Here is a 14,327-nt window from a genome sequence, read left to right as displayed (position 1 = left end):
AAATGCAAAGCCCCAGCTGGGGGTAGGAAGAAGTGAACGTGTTAAATGCTTGGCTGGTGAGTGCCTGTACCAATCCCCCTGCGTCAGGAAGGGGGTTCCCTCCCCCACCCCACCCCACTCCCCATTATTCTCCATTCAAGCTGAAAGCGAGAAGGTCTTTTCCTGGGCCGCTCGGTGTCAGCCAGACTTGGGAAGCTCGGCAGGAATTGCTGAGAGATCCAGAAAGGACACAAAAGCCCCCTTCCACAAAGCGCCCTTTCATCTAGGCACTATGTCTATTAAATACGTCCTGTTAATGTGCATACATTTTTAGAAAGAGATTACAAAGTGAAGACTCAGTCACTAACTCGACTGCACAATAAGATTTTCAAGTCTATTACTAGGCAAGGGGTTTAAAATGAGTAGCTGGGAATGCTTCACAGCTCCTCTGCAGTAACACTCAAATAGGTCTGGTACCCGCAATGCCAGCCAAAGCTCTATTTAATATGTTTCAGTGCTTTCATTTCTCTATTTGGTGGCACAGAGGGACCTCAGACTATGACCACTCTGCCTCTGGTACTGCTCAGGGGTAAAACAGAAAGGATGGTCCAAGCCCTGACCTGCATGAGGACAAACAGGTAGTTAAAATTAATAAATAAGATAAAATTTGATTGGAACGTGCTCTTTCCTCATGGCATCAGGAGGAACTGGGGGGGCACCCCTGAGCATTTGCTCCTGCTGTCATCAAAACCAAAGTGGTAAACAGCCACTTCATCCACTTTCTCCATTACACCCTTTTCTACATCTTTTTCTTCCCTTCCCTTTGCCATGAGGCTCAGCATCAACCAAGATTTTGAATGACTAAGTCAGGTAGATATCCATTCCTGACAGCCTTGGGAGAAAGCAAGTTAGTCTCTGTCCATTGAGAGGTAAGGGGAAAAAAAGAACCTTTTTTCCTTTCTGCATCAAAGCAAGGCCACAAGTTGACAATCTTCACCAGCATGGGTATGGCTAAAAGCCAGCTTCACATAGCAGCATTTGCAGGACCTGCAGCAAGCCACGCTGCCAGCCCAGCTTCCACAGCGAGGTTTTAACAGTTTAAACACATTTCTGGGCAAGCAGATGATCAGACTTAGGGCCTGATGCTAATATTAGTTCTAACCTTCATGCAGAGCAAGAATCCCAAAAAGGCTGTGAATCTGATGTCAGTATGGAAAGGAAATGTCATCCCCTGGCAGCAGCGGCAAACCCCCATCCAGCTCCTCACTGCAGACCCAGAGGAAGAGCGGGTGGTTGCAACACCGCTGGGTTTTGTCATGCAGACAGTGCTCTGCACATCAGCTCTCCCCATTCGCAGCCCTTAGGCATCCATCCAGCTCACTGCCAGTCCCACAGGGATACCTTCCACCAAGCACAAAATATCTGGGGTCTGTTACAATCGTCTTATTTCTTGTGCTGATCCATCTGCCACACCAGAGCTGAGAACCAACCACCTCAGCACCACATACATCACACAGAGGAGGGCAAAGTGCTCTCCTGATGCTGACACTGATAGTGCTGGAAAACACGAGACAGAACAGCAAAACCAACACAGAACAAGCAAAATAGAGCTCAGGAAGCGGTGGAGAGATGCTGGAAGCCAGCTCTGCTCCACCTTTGGTCTGCACAAGAGAGCCCAAAGTACAACTTCATGGGAACCCCCTGCGCTTCCCAATGAGTCAAGGTTCGGGGTCAAAGGCCTTGAACACACAATAACATTATTTTGTATGCAAGCAGCTGCACCAAGATGTGGATTCATAAAAAACAGGTAAAAGCCTGGAATAATCCTGACCTGTACGTACATCTAGCAAAGCAGTTCTTATCTGACTTGGCTCAAAGGGGGCAATAGCCTACATTACTCTTTCATAGACTCATAGAATAGTCAGGGTTGGAAAGAACCTTAAGATCATCCAGTTCCAGCCCCCCTGCCATGGGCAGGGACACCTCACACTAAACCATGGCACCCAAGGCCTTGTCCAACCTGGCCTTGAACACTGCCAGGGATGGAGCATTCACAACTTCCCTGGGCAACCCATTCCAGTGCCTCACCACCCTCACAGGAAAGAATTTCCTCCTTATATCCAATCTAAACTTCCCCTGTTTAAGTTTGAACCCGTTACCCCTTGTCCTGTCACTACAGTCCCTAATGAAGAGTCCCTCCCCAGCATCCCTATAGGCCCCCTTCAGATACTGGAAGGCTGCTATGAGGTCTCCACGCAGCCTTCTCTTCTCCAGGCTGAACAGCCCCAACTTCCTCAGCCTGTCTTCATACAGGAGGTGCTCCAGCTCCTGATCATCCTCGTGGCCTCCTCTGGACTTGTTCCAACAGTTCCATGTCCTTTTTATGTTGAGGACACCAGAACTGCACACAATGCTCCAGGTGAGGTCTCACGAAAGCAGAGTAGAGGGGCAGGATCACCTCCTTCGCCCTGCTGGTCATGCTCCTTTTGACGCAGCCCAGGATACGGTTGGCTTTCCAAAGACTCATAGAATCCCAGACTGGTTTGGGTTGGAGGGACCTTAAAGCTCATCCAGTTCCAACCCCCTGTCACAGGCAGGAACACCTTCTACTAGAGCAGCTTGCTCAAAATCCAAAAAAAAAAGCATTTCTCTACAGTCATTTTTAATTATAAATATATTATCCTTTACCAGCTGCTTCTTTTTCTCCTTTAGCAAGAATTTTCAGGCCCTATTAAATCATCCAGAAGACACACTCAAAGCAGAGAGCACACACAGCAGGTCTTGCTTTTCAAATGAGCCTTCACATAGCAGGTCTGCACTCTTTTCATCCTGACTCCAAGTCTTTCCTTCTCAAAATAGCCACTGCACCTCTGCTCCTCAAAGAGAAATCCTCCATTCCAAGCACCAAAACCCATGGCAATGTTTGTTGGGTTTCATTTATTTTTGGAGGCTTTCTATTCTTGGATTCCTATGAAAAAGCAGCGTTTCAAAGACTGAGCTGGCAATTACCAGCACCTACTTTTTTAAACATATTTCTAGCCTTACAGTCAACAACTTCCTGAATAAATGCATAAATATGAAGGGAGAGGCAAAATCACTTTTATCTGACATCATGGTGGATCAGGACTTTGAAAATCATTAGATTCAGTTTCTTACCAAACAGATATAAACAGTCATTCCTATCAAGCATGTCCCTCAGAGCAGCTACTGAAAACACAACACCAGGAGGATTCAAAAGAGACAGAACGGTATCATCTTAAATTATAGCTTCATTTCAACCCAAAATGAAAACTAGACTTCATTTTTCCCCAAATCACACTACTGGGCAGGAACTCACAGGATAAGGCAGGCTACATAAGTGATGTTAGCTTTGTATTTTCAACATAAGCCTAGAATCATAGAATGGTTTGAGTTGGAAAGGACCTTGAGATCATCCAGTTCCAACCTTCTGCCGGGGGGGGGGGGGGGATGAGATGCTAAACCTAAACCTAAAAAGGACTGAAGTTTCAATGCAATGCAACTTTCCTGCAATGTATTTGAATATTAACCTTTGTCTTTTTTTAAGTCATGACAAGCAGGCACCAGAGACTGAGTATCCAGGAATAACACTTCTAAGTTTAATCTAACAGAGCAAGGATCTCTGAAATATACAGTTTAAAACAGCCTCCTGAGCACTGCTGGATATGGTGACACACGAGCCCTCCCCAGTCCGTATTCCTGTCCTCCTACCTGCACCAAAGTGCAGTTTTCCCTGTAAACTGTTTCCTCCACCAAGCCAGACCAAGGGAATAAATCCCACATGACACCTGGCAGTCCCGAATAGCCACTGACAAAAGAAATGAAAGACAAGGAAGAAATTCCCATTGCACACAATTCTTTGTGTCTCCTGCTTGACCATGCTGGCTGTTGTCAGCTGAAGTGGCACCTGCAGCCAGTGCACCCGCTTCCTAACAAAACACTGAGCTGCAATTTAGGATCCACTGAGTTGCGGTGGTCCTTCCTCCTCTGTTTTACACTCCTGGCAATGATGAGAGACCCTGCTGCTTTCTTTTCCTCCACAAATGGTGTTTAGATCTCCAAAATCCAAGTCAAAAACCCCAAATTAATTCCATATTGGGAAAAGCAAGGGAAAAGAATTCGCCAGTTCACTGACCATGAACAAAACCAGAAAAATACCCAAAAATGATCTTCTTCTGTACCAATCTTCCACCAGCATTTGCCCATGGGTTGATTTGCACTGGTTAGGCTACCACTGAAAACAAACACTTCAGGCAAACTTCATATTGCTCCCACAGTGCACACCTCTGTAGCCAAACCAAGGTGCCTGTTGTAAAAGATTCCCAAAAATCATTCCTCACCTGATGCTTGCCAACACATACAACATCTCAGCATCCACTGCAGCCCAAAAAGCAGCACACAATTTGTTGTTCCTCTTCCTTACTGCTTGGAGGTAAAATAGTACCAGTGCAAGTCAAACACGACTGGTCTCTGCCAAGGACTTGGGCTTTCTCCCATTCCCGAAGCAGCAGCCAGGTTTGGGATGCATTGATGAGCTGAATCATCCCACCCTGTCACACATTACCTGATACACAGCAGACACAGAACGGTCCTCAGCCAGGAACAGCTCTGCTGTCGGCACTGGCCACGCTGTCATCTGGATGCTGCTGAACACCTCTCCCTGCAGGTGTAGCAATATTCCACCAGTTTTCATCCCCATCCACTGTCATGTGGTACGGGAAAACGACCACAAGCCTGTAGGGATCCCATAGCTGATCTTCCTTGTGCTAATGTGGCTTCTAGGGAAGAAGTGGTGAAGATTGCTGCTTATTTGGTTAAAACCAAGAGGCTTTGCTAACGTGCCATTCATTTCAGTATCAAACGCTAGCATCACACCAAAAGAAGGTTTGCTGTGATAAAATCTTATGCTCCTGAACTGCACAATTTGGGGGTCCTTTATTTTCCAACAAGTTCCCAAGGGCTGGGAAGCTCTTTTCAGCCTTGGCTCACAGCCTGCACTTGCTCCAGGCAAACAGGCTCCCAATATAGCTATTTTTGGGTCTGTCCCTTCTCCCCTCCACCCCATCACCACAAACACCTCCCAGGTTTTGTTTGCTATTACTCTTGAGGTGAAAGTACGGCCCAAGAGGAAATACTTCTAATACTTCCTGTGCTGAAAGCAAGAGAAGCAGGGACTGAACCAGAGACAATGTGGTCATGGGGGTACCTAATCCCTTTGGTGTGGTACCATCATATCATCACTATTAAGCAGAACTTACTTTCACGTGCAATCTGGTCTGAAATGCACAGAAAGCAGCACAAAACTACTCACATAACCCTGCACAGGGACTTCTGCTTAAGGCATCCCAGCTTCTAGAAACTTTATGGCAACTGCCAGATGTGTCTATTTTGAAGCCTTTCCCCCTGGCCTCATTCCCACCTGCGACGATCAGAAGCGTAGCCAAAAACTCCTTCTGCATCGCAGAAGTACGTGCAAAAGATGGCCAAAACCAGACGGAGAGCACTGGCCAGACAGCTCCACAGAAATGCTGGAAGTGAAATTACAGCTTTCCTCAGAGGTGTCAGGGCTTTTCTGTTCTAATGGAGTGGTTGCAGCTTCAAATCACATTGTCAAAGTTGAGTAAAACCGTGTGCCTGAAGGGAAGCAGCACTAGTGAGAAGCTGGGTTTATCAGCTTGTGGCTGAGGAGCTGGTAAAGGGAGATGTAACAGGTTGGTTTTACTAATGATTGTAGTTGTGCAAATATACTTTTGCCCAATCACATGGGAGACTACAGAGGTTTTACAGGCAGTTGACAAAGTGGGTCCGCTAAAACTTTTCATGGGGTTGGAAATAGGTAGCATTGACTTGGGGCACCATCATCATTTCAAACTCAACTCAGATTTTCTCTGCTAAATTAGATACATACGGAAGTCTGTACTGGGGAAGAGTACACATAATGCAAGACTCAAGCCATGACTTCATATGCACTCTGGTTTATATCAGAAAAGGCATGTCTTCACAACAGACACTGGGTCAGTATCGATGGTGTTAAACTCTGTTTTCCATGGGAAAGAGAGCACAAGGAAATCTGTCCAGATTTCATTAACATTGCATGTTATTGAACAACAATATACTACAGGAAAACAATGACTGCAGAATGCAGTCCCTCATACTTTATCATTTTACACTTTATTCTGCATTAAGCCTGTGACACGAGAGGTAGTAGAGCTGTTAGCCAAAACCTAGCAGAATTTCTGATATACAAAACAAAGGCTGATACAATCAAACAAGTACAGCTTCAAAAATTAAGTGTAAGTAATTATCCATGTACAAGAAAACAGGAAAAAAGACCAGAAGTTGGTATTTTCCTATTCAACTACATACAAAAAAATATCACTCCTGGGACATTAGCCAATCCTTTAAGTCCCCAACAAAGCTCCCATAAGCTCTGATCCACAAAGCATTGCCATTCCCAGGCTTGGCTTCACCAACAGCCAGATTCATGCTTGGGCAGCCCTATATCCCAACCGTGAGCAATTCGAACCATGGAGCAGTCTGGGGTACCTCCTCATTGCTGGGCACTTCCACACGAGGGTACTGAGCTGACAAGGCTCCAATAGTTTCTTTGCCAGTTTTTCCACCAATAACTGATGAACTGAAAACAATCACTGTTAAACAAGCACAAATACTAATGCTGTTTAACAGTAAGTTTGGATGGGGCTTGGAGCAAGCTGCTCTAGTGGAAGGTGTCCCTGCCTGTGGCACGGGGTCGGAACCGGCTGAGCTTTAAGGTCCCTCCCAACCCAAACCTCTCTGACAAACACAGACTAATCTGCTAACCCTTCCTTTTATCCACAGACATAAAAGAATAACTGGTAAACACACACACACACACGAATCATAGAATAGATAGGGTTGGAAAGCACCTTAAGATCATCCAGTTCCTTTTAATACTTCACATTTCCTTCCATTCTCAAACACATCGTGCCTTTCTGTCTGAAGGAAGGCGAAGCACTCGATGTTAGTTGGCAATAAGCACTCCCTTTTTCCCTCTCTGCTCCCTGGCCAAGCTGCAGGCAGCAGAGCAGCCTCTCTGCTACGTTCAGCTGTCAGGCACTGAACCATTCCTCCTCAGCTGAATTAAGCCAAGAAAAAGGAGGGCTAACACACGCTACATTTACTTTTGCACCTTCTTAACACATGTGTTATCAGCCCTGCCACAGCCAAGAGATTCCCAATCGCTTCACAGCGTACCTGGATTTCTTGCTGCTAATAACCCCTCCTGTCCCTGCCATGACTGGCAGGGTCCTTGGTCACAGCAGTGCAGGGGACAAGTAATTATCTGCCATTCCACCTTGCTGCACCATGCTCAGCAACTTTTATCTGCACAGGACAGCTGCCTTCCTCCTGTTTGAAGTGAAATGTCAGTCTGTGCTAATGCAACATGACTTACATCCTAACGATGTCCTCGTGCTTTGAAGAAACAACTCAAAGCCTAATTAAAAATTCACATTCTGTCTCCTACGTGCAGCCATTTCCCTGCCCTTCCACCAGGATCTCTCCTGTCTTTCTGAAGTGTTTCATGCCAGGAGAAAAAAAAAGCCCTAAGAATCCAAGTGGAACAGGATGAGAAATTGCTGCAGAGTTGGGCTTTCAGAGCGCCTTGAACAAGGCTGCTGCAGCTGGATTCAAACCAAGATTTAATCATGTAAAACAGATGAGGGTTTACTCCACTGGTTTCTGCTCTGTAATTATCACTGAAGTGCACACTACTGCCAAATAATAATTAAAAGAAAAAAAAGATAGAGTCAAATATTTATCAGCCTTCCTTACTTGCAGTTCTCTATTGTATTTCAGCTTCACAAGCTGGAAGCAACCTGAAAATAAAAGGAAAAACAAGAAAAAGGAAGCAGTTTTCTCTGCTGCTGTGTAGCTGAGGATCCACAGAGGTCCAGGCTTCAGACCCAGCGCTGTACATCGAGAAAGCACCGTGCAGTCACCAACAGGTCTATTTGTAAATACCCACGGAAAGCAGCAGGGAAATGTGGGAAACCCCCAGTTCCGGCATCTGAAATGGTGTGCAGAGCAGCTCAAAATGGGATTTCTCTCTTCTAAGACGTAATTCCAGCCATTAGCCAAAAGACCATCCCATTAGGGAAAAAAATACTGTAGTCTATCAGTGTCTATTTTCAAAGGGATTAAATAAATGGACAGTTTTGATGACTGCAACTCTCTGCCATCACCCAGAAATCTTCAAGGAATGTGGATTTTCCAGAACAATGGCAGCAGGGATTCCTCCCTATCCCCTATTCCTCCCTGGACATCTCCCCATCTCTGTGTCACTGTGGTCTGTGCACAATCTGTGCTTCTTCAGAAACATACGGCCAAAGAAGTTACTAGTAAAATAAGTAAATAGTATGCTTTGCAATCAACCTGGAGAAGCTTGTACTGTGCTGTTTGCTGTTTTACACATCAGAACATCACCTGAACAAGTATTAATATAATTAAAAAACACAACCACCAACCCAAACAGGAAAAAAACAACCAGCAAACTCCTGTTTTCAGATCCAACATGCCTGATTTTTTCCTTCCAAGCTTCAAGAGCAGTAGCAGAAAATGACAAAGGACTGTGCTTCCTTTATGGAGTCAGTGTAAAGGATTAAGATGGCAGAGCTGCCTTCGAAAACATCCAAGGCCCTCTGGGCCTGTAACTTTTGTTACTATCTGGCTAGAAACATCAACATGCATTTTGAAAGTTATAGAAGCACTTACTGCTTTTCATCTTCAAAGCACTGCTTAATCCTTTCAACTCTGGATGCAAGTGTTATCCCTCTGTTTTGGAGGTGGAAATGTTACCTTGCCCCACACTATCAAAAAATAGCCCTCACCATGGATACCCCCTGCAGCTTTAAAAGGTTAAAGCTGGTCAAAACCAAGAATTTCAGTTGTCTGAACCAACAACCTACTCTGTAATTTCAACCAGGTCACAGAAGCCAGGATCAGAAGAGCCAGGTAACAGGGATGGTGAAACTCTAGCAGCAGATAGGTCATGCCACAACCACCAATTTAGTTTTGATTTTAGTATAAAGGGATGATAAGCTTTTAATTGCTGCCGAGTACCAGCTCTGCACAGGAGAATATATTGCAGGACTGTCACACAAGCTACTCACTGACCAAGCTCCAGCTCCTCTGCAAATGATATCAGGCTATTTAAGATACAGTCTACTGAGTAACGACAAGTATTACAGCTGCTCAGACTGGCAAGTGGAGATGTGGTTGCACTCGGTCTTCCAAGGATGCAGCCTGCTGCCAAAAGCTGCTCCCTGTAATGATACGAGTGCTGTCAACACGTGCTCTAGCAAACAAAAAGGGAAAGTAATGGTGATGAGTGCCTGTAGGTACTGTACCTGTGTCCTACTACAGGACCAGCACCCACCACAAAACAGCAGCTTCTCCTTGGAGGTGGGAACAATAATTGATTGGTGCAATAGAAGAAGTCAAACAATCAATGAACTTTCTATATGTCACCACTCCTGGAGACATAACACCCAGGATAGTAACACACAGACACACAGGTAACAGTAACCCACAGGAGCAAATGACACTGAGGACAGTAACACACAGGAACCTTCTGCCTGCAGCACCCAAAACATGTTCTCATGGAGTGAATACTTCTTATGGTACAAACGTGGATATTCTAATTTGAAACTTAAATAAGAAACAGTTAAACCACAGTCCAATGCGTTCTGCAAATGGTGCATCTCATAAGTTGTCACGTACATTACACTATCCCCAGCTGCTCTGTGCAGTACCATTCAAGGAATAAAAGTATGTATGAAATCAGAGCACTTAGGCGAGAAAAAGCATTACTTCAGGTAATAGTCAGATAATGCACTCATGCAAGTGCCTTTAAACAGAAAGCTGCGGTGCGAGTGCCAAAAACAACTGTCAGGCTGATGCTGGCATCACAAATCTCTCATCCTTGCTCTTCTTGTACCTTCAGCCTACATATTACAAAGTGGATTAACACGCACCTCATTCCTCTCAAGAATGCAAAACAACATTTGATTAAAACCACAAAGTCCTTCTTGCTGTTGGACTAACGACATGAAACACTGGTGGAAGAATGTATCGCAGGAAGCAGATGCCGCGCGGAGGAGACAAATCTCATTGATAGCACTGATGGCTGCTCCAACAGAAATCTAATGCCTTTTCTATCTCCCAACTTCCATACGTGTTACTGTCTGCCCTTTTCCACAAGCATTTAAGGCTCACAAACACCATGGTTCTCCTCTTACCTCTTCCACTTGCTCCTCTAGTGCCCGCTCTGGAGGCTCCACTTCATCCTCCCTTCCTGCATTTATGGAGGCTGTGTCTACAATTCCCTCTTTTTCCAGACTGGAAACACACCCAAACCAACCTCTTACCTTCACTCTACTGAAGTGTTTCCACCTGCTCATTCACTCATTGGATGCTTCCTCCAGCCCAGACCTACCCTTCCTCCAAAGCCCTCTCCCACAGACGCGTCCCGCTCCGGTGGCTGGCGACACCTCCTCCTGCCTATTACCAGGATGTGCAGACAATTGGCAAGGACCAAAGCATGAAGAGAGCATGCAAGGGAAGTGTTAAATCCTGCCTCTTCCTCCTCTACAGTTTAGGAAGCTAAATAAAACCACAGCTCCCAAATGGTCGGGTATTAATCCTTCCTCTTGCTACCGCAACTTCCTCTCACCAGGTCCTGATTTGGGGCCTGTCACTACAGTAAACCCAATGACACCCCTTGATTTAAACCCAATTAAACCCCCAAATCATTCTCGCTCTTCTTCTTTCTCATCCTTTCTGCCCAGCACAGCCCCACCATGGCATCTGCCCGCATCAGCCCAAATATCCCCACTGCACCAATAGTCCTGCAGCACAAGCAACCCACCACACAGCACCAACAGCCTCATTCACAGAGAAAAGGGCATTTAATTCTGTGCCAGCTACACCCGGCCCTGCCTGAGCAGGGTTGGGGAATTCTTACCCTAAAATCAAACGAGAAGCACGGGCTGCAGTGACATATGTCATAACATTTTTTTGTTCTACTGTAGGAAGTCGGCAAAGAAGCTTCTAAAATCAGGGGAGGTTTGTTCCCACCGGGTTTTAATCTTAAACAGCTGTAATAATGTTACAGGGGGGAGCAAAGGACAGGCTGTGCATTAGCTTGATGGGAGTTAAGACAGCCAAAATATTAAGCATATAAAAATAGAGCTCGGTTATGAAAAGGGTTTTCAGAGTTTAACTACTGGTTTCGCCGCATGAAATTACTTTGGGGCCTTAAATATCCAGGTAATAGTAAACTCAGTTTGAACATTATCTGCATCCCTGAGCACTAGCATCCAGACTGTGCACGAGTTTGTGTCACTGATGCAATTCTGGGGCAGAAAGCCTGGCTCACCCCATGGTTAGCTAGTGTAACACAGCAAGGTAACGTGTATTTCTGAGTTGCTATTTTAAAGACAGTATGCACTGCGCTGATCGAATTAGGGCTTTTTTAACAACAGCAACAGATTTAGCAAGGCAATTAGACTGACTTAATTTGCATTAACCAGGGACTCCACCAGTTACAGGATTATGCTCATATCTTTTTGAGGGAAATACATACATGCATATGCACAGCACCAGGGAAAAAAGTGACTTCCCTGAATTCGGTACATCAATAATCTACCTTGTTAAGTGAAGTCATTTAAATCCACGTCTTCTTAGCATGAGGGACAAGAGACAGCTCAGTGTTTCTCCGGACAAAACGCAGCCCTAGGAGGCCGGCTAACACAATGATGCTTCAGAGGTGAGAGAATGAAGCCAGTTTAGAGAAGATAAAAGGCCATTTGGGTAGAGACCCCTGCTGCTCCTATGAAAGTGTCTCCTTTTCAGTTGGGGCGGCTTTTAAAACTGCATTTGCTACTGACCGTACCTTCCCCGGGAAGCCGCTTGGGATCTGATTTCACTTCCCCCCCCCCCCTCCAAGGGAGCCGATGGCTGTAACGCAGGTACCAGCTCACTCTGCAAGAAGCACCAGTCCACACACGAACACCCCATTAAGATCGCACTTCTAAGGCTGAGAGGCAAACAATTCCCCATCCCCACCTTCACCCCAACACCGAAACGCACTACAGCATCTGACTGTACTTGTCCTAACGCACTCTCGGGCCGGGAAGCGTTTCTTCATCCCGATCGGAGCGGTCTGGGACAAGACTGGACTCATCGCAGCTCCTGGCCAGCAGGCACAGGGATGGATGCCCGGGCTGGGGGCAGGTTTAGCACCAAGCCACGACGGCGCAGTTACCCCCAAGGCCGGGATCGGACCCCTTCGCTAAAAACCACCCCTCAGGACTTCGGGGGGAGGCGTTTTCTGCCCGTTTCTATTGTGTAAATTACAAACAAAACGGGAGTCCGGCGGCTTCCCTCCCGCCAGACTCCTTCTCCTCAGCGGAGCCGCGGGGTGCTGAGGGGAGCGGGGCCGGGGAGCGGCGACCCCTCACCCGGGGGAGGGAAAGTTCGCAAAGAAGAAAAGAACCGGGAGAGAGGGCGAGTTGTAAGGGGGGAAAAGGAGAGGAATGAGGGAAGAAAGGGCAAAACAGGAACCGGGAAGAGCGTGTGGAGGAGGGAGGGGAGGAGGGAAAACCAGGCGAGGCCGTACCTGCATGGTGACGACCCCCAGCTCCTCGGTGGCGAGCGTCCTCATCTGCGCGGCCAGAACTTGCGCCTCGTCCAGGATGGAGAACTCGGCCTCGGCGGCTCCCAGCGCGCAGAGCAGCGCCAGGCAGAGCAGGCCGAGCGCACCCCGACCCCGCGGGCGGCGGCCCCGGGCAGCGGCCTCCAGCCGCCCACCGCCCCGCGCCATGCTGCCGCGGCGGGAGAGCCGCGGGCACCGCCTCCGGGCCGCTTCCAACCCGCCCCCGGCGACTCCCGCACCGCCTCCCCCCCGGGCCCCGGTTCAGGGCTGCGGCGCGGCCGCCATGCAGGGGGACGACGGCGGCGGCTCGGCGGGCTGGGAGCCCGGCTCCGGGGCACACTGCGCGCCGCGGCCCCGCCGCTCACTGAAGAGCGGAGGCGACCGGAGAGACGCAAACTGCGGAGCGGAGGAGGAGCGGGAGCGGCGGGGCCGGGATCGGGAGCGGAGGCGCCGCGGGGAGAGGGAGGCGTCTGGTGCCGCCGCGCTGCGGGCGGGGGCAGCTCCGAGACGGGACGGGACGGGACGGGAGTTACCCCCCTCCCTCCGCTACCGCCCCGCCCCGGCCGCTGCCGGCGGGGAGCCCGCACCGGCCCCGGGCGCGGAGCGGAGGCTGCGGGAGCCGCAAGTGGGGTGCGAACAGCCCTAAGAGTGCCCCTGAAAAGTCAGCAAAACGTTCCTAAAATGTGCCTCTTGTCGGTTTATTTTAACCTCTTATTCTGACTTTTAACTTATTTTTACTTCTTTTGTTTTAAATCTTTTTATTATTACTTTTTAAAATCCTCTTTTCTTTTAAATCCCTGTCCCCTCCCTCAACCCAGAGCATAGAATCATAGAATCAGCTAGGTTGGAAAAGACCTTTAAGACCATGGAGGCCAACCATTCACGAAGCCACCCAGCCCTGAGGGTCCTTGTGCAGGCTGGAGTCAAGCAACAAAGCGTTTACCGGGCAACAGAGGTGGGAAACAGATAACACGGAGAGAAGGGCCGCAGAGCCTAATCTGCTCGACGGTACACAAACCACAGCTGTCCTCCCAGGAAGAGCAGGGTAATATGATGGTGTAACAGGGTAATAGAACAAGCTGAGACCCCTGGAGAAACACCCCCTCTGAGTGAGGGAGCACTGGGGTAGGGACAAGCACATGCCAGCTCCTGCACCCAGTGATACCTAGCAGCACCTTAGAACCACAGAATGGTTTGGATTGAAAGCGACCTTAAAGCTCCTCCAGCTCCAACCCCTGCCACGGGCAGGGACCCCTTCCACTAGAGCAGCTTGCTCCAAGCCCCTGTGTCCAGCCTGGCCTTGAACACTGCCAGGGATGGGGCAGCCACAGCTTCTCTGGGCACCCTGTGCCACCCATTTTCCTCAACCCATCATCTTCCTCACACTTTACACCTTCCCTCCTCATCATGCACCTCATTAGGAACACACCGAAAGCCTTGCATGAACACTGGGTTGTATTAGGAAAACAGGTCCAGGGGAATAAAATTTGCTGCATGAAAGCAGGGGTCCCTTTGTGCTGCACCTGGCAGTGGCTCTGCCCAGCAATCAGCCAGCCCAAGAAGCCAAACACTTGGCCCATACAAAACACATACCCTCTAGATTTGCTCTTCACTAATTAGCACTTTCAGATAC

The 14,327-nt window shown here is 48.0% G+C and overlaps 1 protein-coding gene across 2 annotated transcripts in view; it reads right to left on the bottom strand.

The window, feature by feature from the left end:
• Positions 1 to 13,123, bottom strand: part of CACHD1 (cache domain containing 1) — a 100,181-nt gene extending 87,058 nt beyond the window's left edge. Inside the window, exon 1 of one of the 2 annotated variants that reach the window (XM_062617583.1) lies at positions 12,659 to 13,123. In XM_062617583.1, the coding sequence (XP_062473567.1) occupies positions 12,659 to 12,862 (204 nt within the window). In that variant the 5' untranslated portion in view covers positions 12,863 to 13,123. Of the gene's footprint in view, positions 1 to 10,277; positions 10,306 to 12,658 lie in introns of those variants that run through there. The other variant, XM_062617584.1, reaches the window with a different exon arrangement.
• Positions 13,124 to 14,327: the final 1,204 nt, after the last annotated feature.

The sequence above is a fragment of the Pezoporus occidentalis genome, unplaced genomic scaffold (genome assembly GCF_034315485.1).
Source record: "Pezoporus occidentalis ecotype Australia unplaced genomic scaffold, CSIRO_AGI_Poc_V1 ctg198, whole genome shotgun sequence".
Taxonomy (NCBI): domain Eukaryota; kingdom Metazoa; phylum Chordata; class Aves; order Psittaciformes; family Psittacidae; genus Pezoporus; species Pezoporus occidentalis.
Note: the sequence above shows the minus strand (reverse complement) of the source record. Positions and strands in the feature narration are given on the sequence as shown.